The sequence below is a fragment of the Jatropha curcas genome, chromosome 11, assembly GCF_041381405.1.
Source record: "Jatropha curcas cultivar XTBG-Jc1 chromosome 11, XTBG_Jcur_1.0, whole genome shotgun sequence".
Taxonomy (NCBI): Eukaryota; Viridiplantae; Streptophyta; class Magnoliopsida; order Malpighiales; family Euphorbiaceae; genus Jatropha; species Jatropha curcas.
The window spans coordinates 21,955,163-21,970,997 of NC_143161.1; the positions used below are offsets into that span (position 1 = coordinate 21,955,163).

The 15,835-nt window shown below is 41.5% G+C and overlaps 1 protein-coding gene across 1 annotated transcript; it reads left to right on the forward strand.

Moving 5' to 3' along the window:
• The first annotated feature begins 12,254 nt into the window (after nt 1–12,254).
• LOC149492737 (uncharacterized) lies at nt 12,255–13,421 on the forward strand. Its single transcript, XM_089716550.1, has 2 exons — nt 12,255–13,195; nt 13,277–13,421. The coding sequence occupies exons 1-2, from the start codon at nt 12,548–12,550 to the stop codon at nt 13,394–13,396; spliced, it is 768 nt and encodes a 255-aa protein (XP_089572676.1). The 5' UTR covers nt 12,255–12,547; the 3' UTR covers nt 13,397–13,421.
• The last annotated feature ends 2,414 nt before the right edge of the window (nt 13,422–15,835 follow it).

The following is a 15,835-nucleotide window of genomic DNA, read 5'->3' on the forward strand; positions in this document are numbered from 1 at the left end:
CGGAGTGGGGAACCTACTACTACAGGGTTATGCCTTTAAGGCTCAAGAATGCCGGGGCAACCTATCAAAGAATGGCAACGACCATCTTCCATGACATGATTCACAAAGAAGTAGAAGTGTATGTGGACGATATGGTTGTTAAATCAAAAACAGCTAAAGAACATACAACAACACTTGAGAAGTTCTTCCTTAGACTTCGAAAGTACAATTTAAAGCTCAACCCGGTGAAATGTCTGTTTGGAGCTACATCCGAAGTATTTCTGAGGCATATGATTAGTCGGAAAGGCATAGAGATTGACCCTTCAAAAGCCAAAGCCATTTTGGAAATGCCAGCACCGAAGACGGAAAAGGAAGTTCGGGGTTTCCTGGGAAGGCTACAGTACATCAGCCGGTTCATCAATCAATTGGCCAATACTTGTGGTCCGATTTTCAAATTACTCAGGAAAGGAGTAGCCATCAAATGGAATGAGGATTGTCAGAAAGCTTTTGACCAAGTCAAGCAATATCTGTTATCCCCGCCAGTCTTATAGCCACCAAGGCTAGGAAAACCTTTGCTATTGTACCTATCAGTGACAGAAGAAGCGATGGGTGCAATGCTAGCTCAACAAGCAGAAGATACAAGGGTAGAAAATGCCGCGTATTACCTCAGCAAAAGGATGCTAGACTACGAGCTAAAATACAATAAGATAGAGAAGTTGTGTCTGGCTCTAGTTTGGGCTTGTACAAAGCTGCAGCACTACCTCTCGTCCTACACCACATACGTTATTTCTGAATCGAACCCCTTGAAATTCCTTATGGAGAGGCCGGTTCTTGATAGTAAGATGGCTAAGTGGGTGTCGGTGCTCGCAGCCTATGATTTAAAATTTGTACAACGGAAGGCAGTGAAAGGTGGAGCCTTGGCTGATCAATTAGCAGAATTACCGGTCGAAGACCAAATGCCGGAGGTAGAATTTCCTGATGAAGACTTGTTGAGCTTGGAAAGTGAAGTCTAGGAAATGTACTTCGATGGAGCTTCAAACTACCATGGAAATGGGGTTGGAGTCGTATTCAAAACTCCTTGTGGAGAATACGTCCCAATTGTAGTCAAATTAGATTTCGACTACACCAACAATGAAGCCGAGTATGAAGCTTACATAAAGGGGTTAAAAGCAGCCCTGGAAAAGGAAATAAAGGTCCTCAAGGTTTTCGGGGATTCCAATTTAATAGTCTCCCAAGCTTTGAGAAAATGGAAAATTAAGGAAGAGCGTTTGGTTCCTTACTTACAACGCTTGGACAAATTGGCTCAGCAATTTGTGGATTTATCCTTCCACTACTTGCCGCAGCCAAAAATCAGTTTGCTGATGCTCTGGCTACTTTGGCCTCCATGGTTAATGTAGGGGGAGACCAAGTCATTCGACCTCTGACAGTTCGGCTACAGAAACAGCCAGCACATATCATGAATTTGGTGGATGACAAGCCCTGGTATTGGGATATACAGAATTATCTTCAGAATGAAGCCTACCCGGAGGGATCCACCAAGACCGATCAACGGACATTGAGACAGTTAGCATCCGGATATTTCCTTACTGGGGGAGTACTGTATAAAAGAAGTTGGAATGGCCTGTACCTAAGGTGCGTTGATGAGGGAGAAGCTCAAACCATCATGGATTCCTTACATAATGGGGAGTCTGGTCCACACATGCACGGGATAGCCTTGGCTCGGAAAATCATGAACCTGGGTTATTACTGGTCAACCATGAATACGGATTGCGTGAGGCACGCGCAGAAGTGCCATGAGTGTCAAATTTTTGCTAAGCTGCAAAGACAGCCTCCGGTCAATTTGAATCCTATTGCTTCACCATGGCCTTTTGCAACTTGGGGTATAGACATGATCGAAAAAATCCACCCAAAGGCTTCCAATGGTCATCAATTCATCCCGGTTGCTGTGGATTATTTCACTAAGTGGATCGAGGCAGCCTCTTGTTCGGTTTTGAATGCCAAGAAGGCGGCACAGTTCGTTCGTACTAACATCCTTTGTCGGTACGGAATGCCATTCGAGATCATCACTGATAATGGGTCCCACTTTCAGAGTGAATTTTCTGATTTGTTGAAAGAAAAGAGAATCCAACATCATAAGTCCTCGCCTTATCGTCCACAAACAAATGGGGCTGTAGAGGCTGCAAATAAGGCTATAAAACTCATTTTGCAGAAGACAGTTAAAAAGCACAAAGCTTGGCATGAACGGTTACCAAATGCCCTATGGGGATATAGGACTTCAATCAGAACGCCCACCGGAGCAACTCCGTATTCCTTAGTGTATGGTATGGAAGCAGTGTTGCCTATTGAGCTGGAAGTTCAATCGGCGAGGATTATCTGGGAAAGCCAGATCAGCGAAGCAGATTTGGCTAAGAATTATCATTTGCAACTCTTGGGTATGGACAAAAAATGATTGCAAGCGATCCACCAAACTCAAGTTTACCAGAAAAGAATGGCATGGCATTTTAATAAGAAGGTCAAAGACCAAAAACTGGAAGAAGGTTGTTTGGTCTTGAAGGAAATTAGACAGCCAATCATAGACCCACGTGGGAAGTTTCGTCCTCATTGGGCTGGACCCTATGTGTTGAAGAAAATATTGTCTGGCGGAGCCGTCATTTTGACTGATTTTGTAATGCCCCAAAATTTTCGAATCTTAAAATGATATTATTTTATTGGGTCATGAATGGTGCTACAGAAAGGGGGATAATATTTTATTTAGATTCGAGGAAGATATTGAGTATGATTAACTATGAATGGGTAGTGATTTACCAGTCTATGAATAGTACCATCGGTCTATGAATAGTACTACCGGTCTGGGAGTCGGTATTATTTTGGTCCGAAAAAATTACTATATATGTTTTATATTTTCTTTAATATTTTTGGAGTATGTATGCATGATTTTTATGGGTAGAAAGTAAGTAATGAATATTTTAATGCTGGAAATTTCCTATCCCTTGACTCATAGGTTTATTTGGATAAATGTATGTATGAATCATGTGTGATGAGGTTCTCTTGATTATTTGTATGTTTGAGGATTGATTTGACAAAAATAAGATATAAGTTGAAAAGTGGTATTGTGGATATGTTTAAATGGATATAAATGGGAAAAATTATTGGAAATTTTGGGATAAAGTGTGGAATTAGTTTAAATAATGCATGATGAGGATAGAAATGGATACCTTGGTGCATAAGAGTTATGTTAGTATGCTTGGTTGGAGAAGGAAATTCCTCCCCTTGGTTTCATTAAGAGGCCAAACCACTCTAGGGTGGTAAGGCTTACTTAATTATTTTTTTTGTATGGTATAAGTATGACATAAGTATGATTATTTTGATAAATTTCATATGTTCAGAGTTTTTTTTAAAAAAAAGGGTATTTAAGGTGTATGTACTTTGAATTTTGAATAAGGAAAGTATGATAAATTTCATTATGATGTTAAGAAAGTTTTTAAAGAAAAGGAATTGATGAGAAATTTTCCTATATTAAGTATATCTATATATATATATATATATATTTGAAATATTTCCTTTGAGGAATGTGGAAATTTTTGTAAGTTGTAAGTTGAGAAATTTGAAATGATGGGTATTAAGTAATGAAGAGTTTTTGATTAAGAATTATTGCTTTTGTGAAAGAATGATTTTGATTTGGGCTCTACTATGCATGATTGAAACGTGGTATGATGAGATTGATTTTGTTATGTGAAGCTATGATCATATGCTAGGGTTATCAACCCTTATAAATAGGCGGACGCACTTATTTGTGTGATGGGGGTGGTGCTTTCATAGGCCACGGTGGTGCTTTCATAGGCCACGGTGGTGCTTTCATAGGCCACGATCAAATCTGCTTATGTTCATTCTGTATTAGTACGAGCCTTAACTAAAGAATGAACATATTTGTATTTATAATCGTCTTATTGCTTTCAAAGTATTTGAATTAAACGAATGAGATCATATAATTTTAGTAAACCTTACTTTGGAAATTAATGATTATGTTATCAAATAAATTTTCAAAGCATGATATTCCGGTACATGGTTTTAAAACTAAATAGTATATGTATTGGTATAATAAATGTGCAAGTAATGAATTTATGAGTTGAAAGAATTAAATTCTTTATGTTATTAATTAATAGTTTATTTGATATTTCTTTTGCTATAAATGTAAATGTATATTGAAATTTAATGATTTTATGTCATTTGTGTTTTAAGTAAGTTGTCATCACAACTTTAGTAAGTATGTGAATTATGAGCACCACTGAGTTTTATACTCAGCGCGTTGATTTTTATCACGCACAGGTTAAAGACTGTGGTTGCTGCTCGAAGACTAGAAGAGTAGCATCAGAGCAAAAGTGACTATTGTGGTAGTAGTAGATTGAGGTTTATGTAATTAAGAATTATGGCATGTATAAGTATTCTATTTTTGGAGGTTGTATTATTTGAAGTATAACTTAAGCATGTCATTAGCAATTATGTTGGTGTATACATTCAGAGATCAGCATAAGATTCATTAAATGATTGAATATAAAATATTTCAAGAGAGTTGGTATGATTATTTTATTAAGACTTGATATATATACTGAATGCAATTAATTGATGAATATTAAAATGCTATTGAGGATTTATATAGTTATGAAAATATAGAAGTGCTGTTGTGTTATGATGATTATTTGGAGATGTTGGGAGTTTGGAGTTTAATTGGGAGTGTTTTGTATTCACATGTTTGGCGAGCTCAGTTTTTAACAGGAAATTCTTACAGTATTTCTATAGGATTTTTCCCAATCTATTTTTCAATAAAAAAAAAGAGATGGAAAAGAAATGAAATGATTATCTAATAAATAAAAAAACATATTACTCGCTAAACTTGTGAATACTCAATTACTTCTAATTCATAATATAATTTTATGATTTTTATGTTAAGTTAAGACGGTGTCTTCGACACCGAATGTGGCATCCGTCGTCGGGTCTCACGGGACTGGGCGGAGGGTGTTACAGATTTGGATGGTTTGGAATTCACGAATCCATGTAATTTAGATCAGTTAAAAAGATATTTTGTATAATAAGCATTGCATAATGTAAAAAGAGCTACATTAGACCTGATTCTCCTCGGAAAAAAGAAATTGTGTATCGGAGATATGTAGGCAGCCCTCTTTGAGCGCGGTCTAAACATTAATGAAAAAATCATTTCATAATTCATTCTTCTTTGCCAAAAAAAAAAAAACAAAACAAAAAAAAAAGAAAAAAAAAAGAGAAAAACCCGCTTGTGAACCCCTACCCCGAAACATGGTGCATAATGATGCATATGACAAAAGGGCAGAAATGCACGTGAATGTGTGAGTTGCCACCTTGTTTAGTTATTTTCGGGTAAACTAGGAAAAAACCCTAAATTGACTCCAATTTTAATTAACCTAATTACTAGATTAATTATCCCAATTTTTAAGGCATGGTTTGCGAACCCGAGGTGGATCCCGAGACCATGTCATGCTGATGAACTAACCGATGAATGTTTTGCGAGGTGATTGATGTAATTTGGACCAATGACATGTGATTTCGACTTGCCGCTCGGGGTTAAATCCCAAACGTGCCTACGTACTTTCGTTTGAATGGAAGATCAAAGTCAACGTAGTTCGATAGGCCTTTTTTAAAGGGCTTTGAATGGATATGCTTAATGCATGAGTGTGTGTATGCTTCGTGCATTTTGTTTAGGCATTCTGCCAAAGAATTGATTGATGTTTAGGCATTTGTTGCCAAAAGTGTTGATTTTAAGGCTTTTAGCCAAAAAGATTGATTTAGGCAATTTATTGCCAAAAATTGATTGATTGGGCGTTTGTCGCCAAAAATGCTTGATTTTAAGGCTTTTAGCCAAAAGATTGATTAATTTGAAGGCTTTTAGCCAAAAATGAGTTTGATTTAGGAACTTAGTTTGCCAAAAATATTGATTGGGCGATTATCGCTAAAATTGATTGATTTAAGGCTTTTAGCCGAAAGATTGATTAATTTTAAAGCATTTTGCCAAAACTTCGATTTAAGCGATTTGTCGCTACAAATGGTTAATCTAATTTATAGGCAATTCGTTTGCCAAAAATTGATCAACTAAATTGCAGTGTAGGCAATTTATTGCCAAGAAAACGTGTTTAATTAAGGTTTTTTTAGCCACAATTAATAATTAAATGGATTTAAGCCGGATTTGTTCGAAATAAGGTGGTTAAACTGTAGTTATTAATTAACTAGGTTCTTTTAGCCAATATTGTCGGATTTAAGCTTTAATACCACGATTATTAATTAACCGGGCATTTAAGCTTGAACTTAATTAATTGAGGCAATTTATTTGCCTATGTGATGACATGAATGCATTTATGCAGTTGTAGAATTTAGGAGTAGAAGAGAAATATGCATGAAGTGCTAAAAATTAAATAGACAGGTTTAGTTATTACCTGAGTCAGTCGTCGGCCACTTCTTAGCTCCAGATTAAGCTCCTCGTTAGGGGAATATTAATTAGTTCGATTTAAGTGACCAATTAACAAAGCAAGAAAGCAATAAAGCTAACTAAAAATGCAAAAAAGCAGTAAAAGAATCGCAAGGAGCGTAGGGGAGAAGGAGCGTTCGTCAACACAGACTGAGTGAGTCAAAATGAAGACCCGGGGGCCATATTTATAGGCAAAATCGGGCAAGAGGGCGGCCGCCGTGTCCGGCGGCAGCTGCCCCCGTGGCAGGCGGCTGCAGCCGCCGTGTCCGGCGGCCACTGTCGCCGTGGCCGGCGGGCAAGCGAGCTTTTTTTGTTCCAGGAACTTTTTCGGGAGTTCCGGACCTCCAAAAAATATTCCGGGACTAGTTCTGTGATCCTCGTAATTTTCCGGACGTTTCAAGTACCATATTGGCATAGTTTCGACGAACTTCCAAAATGGCTTCCGGTCCGGTCGGACTGTTTGCAGTCCGGAAAAACTGGCTCTTTGAGCCTCAAAATTTGGGTATTCACAGTTGTCTCCCACTGGCAATCATAAAGATGATTTATGGGAGTCGGTGGTTGTCTGAAACACAAATTTTGAAGGCGAAAACCAAACGCGTCCAGAAACCCACCTTTTAGCCTTTTCTTTATAAATAGCTTGAAATTCATCATTTTCATTCATTCTAAACTCTCCAAGACGAAGAGTTCTTTAAATCCTCTCAATCCTAAGGCTTCCAAGTTTCCTTCCTCGATGGCTTCCTCAGATCTTAGCGACGAGGATTGCCAGCGCTTTTCGCAAGTGTACGAAATCGCAACAAGTAATATAGAGTAAGAGAGTATCGTATCCACAGGGATTGTTTATCAATTACCAAAATTATGTTAACCTATTATTATTTAGACGATGATAAGAGAGATTCGCTGTAATGTAAATAAAATTTAAAGTAAAAATAGAAGAGATCAAACACAAAATTCAGGTGAAAAGAAATCAGAGGATTGATCTACTAGGGAATTTGATTTCACTTAATTCTATCCAGCTTATTCTATTAGTTCATTAATCAACTTTAATTGTTCAAGTAGGAGAAACAACCCTAAAGTTACTAACAAGCTCTCCCGATTTATTGTTAGCTATTCTAATCCAGTTTAATTACCCATCTTTAATAGTGAAATTAAACATAGATCAGATCATTAGGTTTTATGGTTGTTTTGTGAGTTCACAACTTAATAATTTATTAACTTATGAAAACCCCCCTTGAGTCAAACCATATAGCTTCCGCATCAAGTTATTATTCTCAAGTAAATTATTATCTTTTTCATATCAATAACCCTTCTCCCGAATGTAATTATTGAAATAATTCAATCCAGGGGAAATTTTCTGCCTAGAAGCCTTAAGCACAATAATAAGTTATAACAAGAACAAAGAAAAAATAAATCTAATATTATAAACTGGAATCGAATTAAATTACATCAAATCCCTAGTATAAGAGTTTAGCTAGACATAGTAATTAAATTAAACTCAATCATACTTGAATCATTCATCATATTTAAAGACAGGCAATAAGGAAAGAAACAAGATGAAGAGTTTAGAATAAAAACTGTATCACAACTATGTTGATGGCTTCCTTGAATCTTGGCACAATTATTTGATGCTTGGAATCTTTGAGAGAGAGAAAGAATTATGTAAAGAAATTGCATAAAAAATGAGATCCCTTGTTAGGAGAAGTTCCTCTCTTTATATAGAGTTCCTGAAGGCAAGTCTGACTCCTTTTAGGAAATAGAATCCTTATTTAGTGCAAAATCCTTTATAGGTGATCATGACTGTTTAGGCTCTTGATTTCTTCTTGATTAGGACTCCTTTTTCCTCCAAGAATAGGTCCAGGTCTTGTTTAGTGTGTTTAGGAAACTCCCTGAAGTCAGCCCATGTGAGAAAAAACTTGATTTGCGTATTAAATTCACGCTGGTTCCGCCTGCGCAGCACGGGCGTGCTTCATGGCACGGGCTGGGTGTGCTTTAGTCTGGAAGTCTGGCTAGTGAAGCACGGGGTGTGCTAGGTAGCACGGGCTAGTGAAGCACTGAGGCACGGGCTAGTGAAGCACTGAGGCACGGGCGTGCTACAAAGCACAGGCAAGGCGTGCTTTTCTCTGGAAGTCTGCCTAGAGTTGCCATGGGCGTGCTATGCTTGACACGCCCTGGTCCCATTGTAGCACGGCTGTGCCTTTTGACACACCCTGGCCGTGCTTTCTTCTGTCTCTCCTTTGGTTTCCTTGGCTTCTAGCACGGTTGTGCCTTTTAGCACGGCCCAGGCGTGCTAGAAGCTAAGTGCCTTGTATTATAAAGTTCTTTTCTGCGCCAAATTCCTGCAATTTTCTCTTAGATCAAGCGGATAAAAGATCAACGAAGCTTTTGAACTGTGAACCCCTCCCCAAAATGTCATAGGCATGTGAATGCATGTGACTAAAGGAAGAAATGCACGTGAATGTATGAGTCGCCACCTTGTTTAATTGTTTTAGGGTAAACTAGGAAAAACCCTAAGTGACTCCAATTTTAATTAACCTAGTTACTAGATTAATTAGCCCAATGTCTAAGGCAAGGTCTTCGAACCCGAGGTGGATCCCGAGACTATGTCATGCTGATGAAACTAACCTAAGAATGAATGTTTTGCAAGGAAGATGAAATAATTTAGACCAATGAAAAAGATGTTTATGTGATTCGACTTGCCGCCCGGGGTTAGATCCCGAACGTGCCTACGTACTTCCGTTTGAATGGAAGATCAAAGTCAACGTAGTTCGATAGGCCTCTTTTAGAGGGCTTTGAATGGGATGCTTTATGCATGAGTGTGTGTATGCTTTGTGCATTTTGTTTAGGCATTTTGCCAAAAAGGTTGAAGGATTTAGGCACTTGGTGCCAAAATGTTGATTTTGAGGCTTTTAGCCAAAAGAATTTAATTTGGGCTTATTCTTGCCAAAAGATTGATTTTTAAGGCATTTGTGCCAAACGAATTGTTTTAAGGCTTTTAAAGCCAAAATATTGGTTTAGGCAATTAATTTGCCAAATGATGCTAATTGGGCGATTGTCGCCAAAGTTGATTGATTTAAGGCAGTTTATTTGCCAAAAAAAATTGTTTGAAGGCTTTTAGCCAAAGAAATTTAATTTAAGCGATTTGTCGCTAAAAAGGTTAATCTTCACTTATAGGCAATTTGTTTGCCTAAAGTGATTAATTAAATTGAAATATAGGCAATTTATTGCCATAATAAAAAAAGTGTTTAATTAGGGCCTTTTAGTCACAATTATTGATTAATTAGACTTAAGCCAAAACTTGTTCGAAATAAAGGCAATTTCACCATAGTTATTGATTAACTAGGCTTTTAGCCAATATTGTCGAATTTAAACTTTAATACCACGATCATTAATTAACCGGGCATTTAGCTTAAATTTATTTAATTGAGGCAATTTATTTGCCTAGTTAATGGTATGAATGCATTTATGCAGTTATAGAATTTAAGAGGAGTAGAAAAGAAGCATGCATGAAATGCTAAAATTAAAAAAAAAAAACAGAGTTTAGTTTTGCGTACCTGATTTAGTCGACGGCCACTTCTTAACTCCAGGTTAAGCTCCTCGTTAAGGGAAATTAATTAATTTAATTTTAATGACCACTTAACAAAGAAAGAAAGCAATAAAAGCTAAATTAAAATGCAAAAAAGCAGTAAAGAATTCGCAAGGAGCGAGAGGGAGAAGGAGCGTCCGTCAACACAGACTGAGTGAGGAAAAAAGGAGGCCCGAGGCCTGTATTTATAGGCGCAAAACGGACTGTTTCCGGTGGCTGGGTCGCCGGATGGACCGCCGGCTCGGCGGCCCGCCCGGCGGCCGGGCCGCCAAGTCTCGGCGGCCGGGCCGCCGGCTGGGCCGCCGGATCGGCGGCCCTCCCGGCGGCCGGGCCGCCGGTTCGTCGGCGGCCTGCCCGGCGGCTAGGCCGCCGGGATGGGCCGCCGGCTCGGCGGCTGGGCCGCCGACTCGGCGGCCTTCCCGCAGCCAAGCGCCGGTCTTTCGGCGGCTGGGCCGCCGGGTCGGCGGCCTTCCCGGCGGCTGAGCCGCCGGCTCGGTGGCTGGCTCCGGTGGCTGAGCCACCGGGGCAGGCAGGTTTATTCCGGGGGCTTTTCCGGGAGTTCCGGACCTCCAAAAAATATTCCGAGACCAGTTCCGAGATCCTCGTAATTTTCCGGACGTTTCAAGTACCATATTGGCATATTTCCGATGAACTTTCCGAAAGGCCTCCGGTCCGGCCGGACTGTTCGCAGTCCGGAAGAAAACAGGCTTTTGAGCCTCAAAATTTGAGTGTTCACAGTTGCCCCCCACCGGCAACCATAAAAATGATTTATGGGCGTCGGTGGTTGTTTGAAGACCAAATTTTAGAGGCGAAAATCAGACGCGTCCGGAAGACCTGCCTTTTAGCCTTTTCCTTATAAATAGCTTAAGAATTCATTTTTCATTCATTCCAAACTTTCAAAAAAAACAAAGAGCTTCTCCAATTCTCTCAACTTTCTCACCATGGCAGGCTATAGCAGTGATGAAGACCTTCTGGAGTCTCTGGGGATCTCCCTTGATGATGCCAATCTGGCGGTGGAAGCTGATACCCACGCCTCCGTGACCGGCATCTTTGCCCAGGTAAGCTCATTTCTCATTTATTTATTTGGGCCTTGGGCCAAAATGTGAATTTTTATTGGGCCTTTAGGCCAAATTGTGATTTTTTGGGCCTTAGGCCAAAGGGGAATTTTATTGGGCCTTAGGCCAGATGTGATTTTTTTTGGGCCTTAGGCCAAAATGTGATTTTTTGGGCCTTAGGCCAAACAATGAATTTTATTGGGCCTTAGGCCAAATGTGAATTTTATTGGGCCTTAGGCCAAATGTGAATTTTTTGTTGGGCCTTAGGCCAAATTGTGATTTTTTGGGCCTTAGGCCAAAATTGTAATTTTTTGCTCATTATGTTTATCAGTATGCATGCTAGGAAAGCACTAAGATATTACCCTTAGTAAGGAACCGAGGAGTAACTCTTAGGTCATTTTACCTTTTAGGATTGTCGTATTAAGTTGGATGTCGGCGAGAGTTCAATAGCTGGAATTCCGCCCGAAATTCTTGATTACAGCCACCCGGTGGGTGCAATTATCCGCCCGTCTTATCTGGGTTATCTAAGACACCTTGACATGGCTCGGAACAATCACAAGGAATTATTGGGTGCTTTGGCCGAGAGGTGGTGGGACACTACCAACACCTTCCACTTTTCTTGGGGCGAGCTGACAATGACTCCTACGGATTTTTCTGTGATTTCCGGGATCCCTTTCGGAGTTCGACCGATTGAGCTGTATGATGATTGGAGGTCTGAGATCTCCTCTGACCGAATGTTGGAGTTGATTGGGCTGGACCTGCCCCGGATTGTCGAGCCTGGCACGGTTTCTCCCGCGTTGAGCATTTCTAGGCGCTGGTTATCCCTCCAGGCCCCTGACATCTATGCTAGATTTGGGCGGGGAGAGTTGACGGCTACTCAGGTAGCCAGATTTACCTTGCTGCTATTATTTGCTTCGACCTTCTGGTCCAACAGAAAAGAGAGATTTAACCCCTCTATCTTGAAGAGTTTGGAGAATCTGGCCCATTTAAAGGAGTATGACTGGGCTGGTGCTATTCTGAGCCGCACGTATGATGATATGTGTGCTCTGAGTCGAGGTCACTGCAAACTCAGCGGAACTTACTACTTCTGGGAGGTAATGTAAGGAACATTCTCCTTTTCCTACATCTGGATTTTTCTTTTTTCACTGACTCTTCTTTTTTTTTTTTTCTTTCTTCTTTTACACAGACTTGGGCATTCGAATACTTTCCTTACACTCGCCCCGAGCTGCTTCAGCCTGACCTTGAATTGGGGCTGGCACCTTTGGCTTGGAGATGGTACAAATCACGTCTTCACGCTGTTCGGCGCAAGAAATCGCTGAAGGAACTGAGAGCCTTCTTTGATACATGCTCTTTGGAACTGGTATGTGCTTTAATGATTTTAGATATGTTAAATAAAAATGATTTATTAACATAAAAATCTTGTAGGCTGAAGTGGGGCCAATGACTGCCCGTCTACAGAGCTGGATTCAGGCTGATTCTGGCTTCCAGCGGTCAGACACTTTGACTCAGCGGAGGGTGGTTCTGTCGCATCCATTCTTACGCCGATATTACTTGGGCGAAAGAGTGGACATCCAAATAAGAGGCTGCCGTTCTGTCCCTTATCCCCCTCCCACTGACATGCGAGCGGGCAAACAGATGGTGCTCACTGCTACTCATACCGAGGGCATTCCATACTTGGAATTCGTTATGGAGGGAGATTATGATGAATTCTGCCGCATTACTTTAATGCAGCCCATTGGATCTCGTCTTGATGATTTCCAAGGACCGGCTCCTTCTCAGCCGTTCGGCACTCGTTCTTCCCGAGCTTCGGGTCCTTCAACTAGGACTCCAAGGAGGAGGCCTGTGACTGATCCTACTTCTTCTACTCCGGTTGGGGGTTCTTCGCAGGCCGGGCCTAGCCGACCGGCAGGCCCTTCTAGGGCTCCTCGGGCCATTCTGGAGGCTACCGGGCCGCTTCATCCGGATCTGGTTAATCTCCGCCTACCCTACAGTATTTCCCACTTTGTACCCGACGGCCCTCCAGCTACTCGAGAAGTCTCCCTGGAGGGTGTGGATCGCCTGGCTCTTCCTTCCGAGGACATTACTGAGGTAAAACCTGATACATCTCTCACAAAAAGGATTTGTAAGAGCTTTGATATTGACTCGTGTCTTTCTCTGTATAACTTTCAGGTTCCTGTCGGGTTGGTTAATCAGATGATGGAGCTGATTCTTGGATTGCAGCAAGAAGTGGCTGTGGCCTGGACTCAGATGGCCTTTGATGATCAGAGGAGGAGGAGGCCCCGCCGCTGATAGCTTCTGCTCTACCTTTTTATTGCTGTACTGAACTTTTGTCTGTACCTGCACTTGATATGTATCTTGTACTGAACTTTTTTACCTGCACTTGATATGTATCTTGTACTGAGCTTTATCTGTACCTGCACTTGATCAGTACTAACAAAACTTGACAAAAAAAAAACATGTATGCATGGTTTATTAGGTCTGAGAGGAAAAGAGAGAAAAAACAAAAAGGATTTTATTTCAGTTTCTCTCTCTTTTTTTTTTTTTTTTTTTTTTTTTTTTTTTTTTTGGGGCCGGCGGCTGGCCGCCGGGTGGGGCCGCCGGCTCGGCGGCCGGGTCCGGCGGCTGGCCGCCGGCTCGGCGGCCGGTTTCGGCGGCCAGCCGCCGGGCTGGGCCGCTGGCCCTCGGCGGCTGGGCCGCCGTTCCGGGCCGCCGGCTCGGCGGCTCGGTCGCTGACTCGGCGGTCGGGCCGCCGGGTCGAGCCACCGGCTCGGCGGCTGGGCCGCCGGGCCGGGCCACCGACTCTGAATTTCCTTCTATAAAAGCTGGATTTCAGCCCCTTTTTTTTTTCTCTTCTCGAATTCTGTGCCAGAAAAAGTCCAATTTCGGTCAGTTTTTATTATTTTTTTTTATTTTTTATTATTATATTTTTTTTATTTTTATTTTTATTTTTCAGTCTTTCATTATTTTTATTTATTTATCATTTTTCTTTTTAGGAAAGATAACATAAAACAAGAAAGAAAAGAACAATGAATCCCTTCTATAACCATAGCATGCACAGCTGGACTAGGAGTCTCTCCAAAGTTGAAAAGATCAATCTGGGGAGGTACGGTCTTTCTCCTGCCATTACTCTCAGAGGTGTGGTAATTGATTGGGATTTTTTGAGGGCCTGCATTAGATTTTGGGACCCCGAGGCCCACGTTTTCCGGTTCGGGGCCATGATGGAAGAGATGTGCCCTCTTTTTGAGGAGTTTTGTGCCATTGTGGGATGTGACCCTAATGCCCCTTTGGTCAGGCATGAGATAAAAGCTGGGTATATTAGATCGTTTGAGACCCTGTTTCGATTCAGCCGGCCCCAAGCTAGAGCTATGATCGTTAATGACCAGAAAGCGATCCTGCTGCCCCTGATTGATGAGTTCTCAGAGGCTCAACCAGATGACCCAAACCGGATGAGGCTGAGGATGCGGGCTTTAGTTTTCTGTTTGTTGGCTGGCTTCTTGTTTAACCGGGATCCAGGCTTCGGGGATCTGCGCCTTTGTCCCATGGTTTGGCAAATGGAAGACATGGGTTGCATCGGTGGTCTCGTACTGGCAGAGACTATTAGGAGCCTCGACAGGGCTGCTTTAGGGTTTGAGGAATGGACAGTCTCTCCCATCATTCTCCAGGTATTTCCCTTTACTACCTTTCCCATTTCCTTTTCCTTTTATTATTTCATTGTAATAGAAAGGATCCATTACTCAGGTATGGTTGAGGGACCATCTCCAAGTGATTGCCGCTCCTACTCTTTTACCCTACAATCCTTCTCAGTATCGTACCCGGAGGATCTTAATCACACGCCCTTCTACTGATGCATGGACTTCATGGCTGATTGAGTTGGGCCCCGATGAGATATTGTGGTTCGTTCCTTGGAACAATGTTACCCGTTTCATCCAGGTCAGCTTTCGCCATTCTCGGGTTTATCTTCTGGGCCTCACCCATTGTACTTGGTACTGCGCTTTGCGCGTTTTAAGACAAATGGGGATAGATCAAACTGTTCCGGTTATAGATGACTTTTCAGCTGATTCGGCCATCACTCCAGGTGTTACCCGAGCTGTCCTTAGGGCTTGGGTAAGAGATCATCAAATGGTTAGGCCTTTGCCTAACCCTGCCAGTGTTCAGACTTCTCCTGAGTATCGGGCTTGGTTTATTACTACTGTCTGGCCAATTGAGAGACCAAGGAGGACTGCACTGCTGAGCGTACTCGAAGGTTGGGTTCAGGCTGATGCTGAGGATGAGGTTGGGACTGGTGAGGAGATTATGTTGGCTCCTCGGACCGGCGAGGCTGGGCAGATAGGAGACTCAGAGGATGCCGCCCCGCGGAGGCGACGGGATGCCTAGACTTCTATAGGCTTTTTGGACTTTCATTGTTGTTTGATCTTTATTTGGGATTTTGGATTTTTGGATGTATGTTTTATACTTTTGTCTTGGACTTAGCTTTATTTTGGATTCCTTCATTTTCTTGACTTTATTGCTTAAATTGAGAATGTTGTTTAGCTTTCCAAGCATTTTCCAACTTTATTTATTTAAGCTCTAATTTTTGCCTAAACCGCCCTTTCGGGTTTTCAGCTTAGCGAGCTACCCACTTTTGCCTAAGCTGCCCTTTCGGGTTTTCAGCTTAGCGGGCCCCGACTTTTGCCTAAGTCGCCCTTTCGGGTTTTCAACTTAGCGGGTTTTTTCTTATTTTCCTTTTTC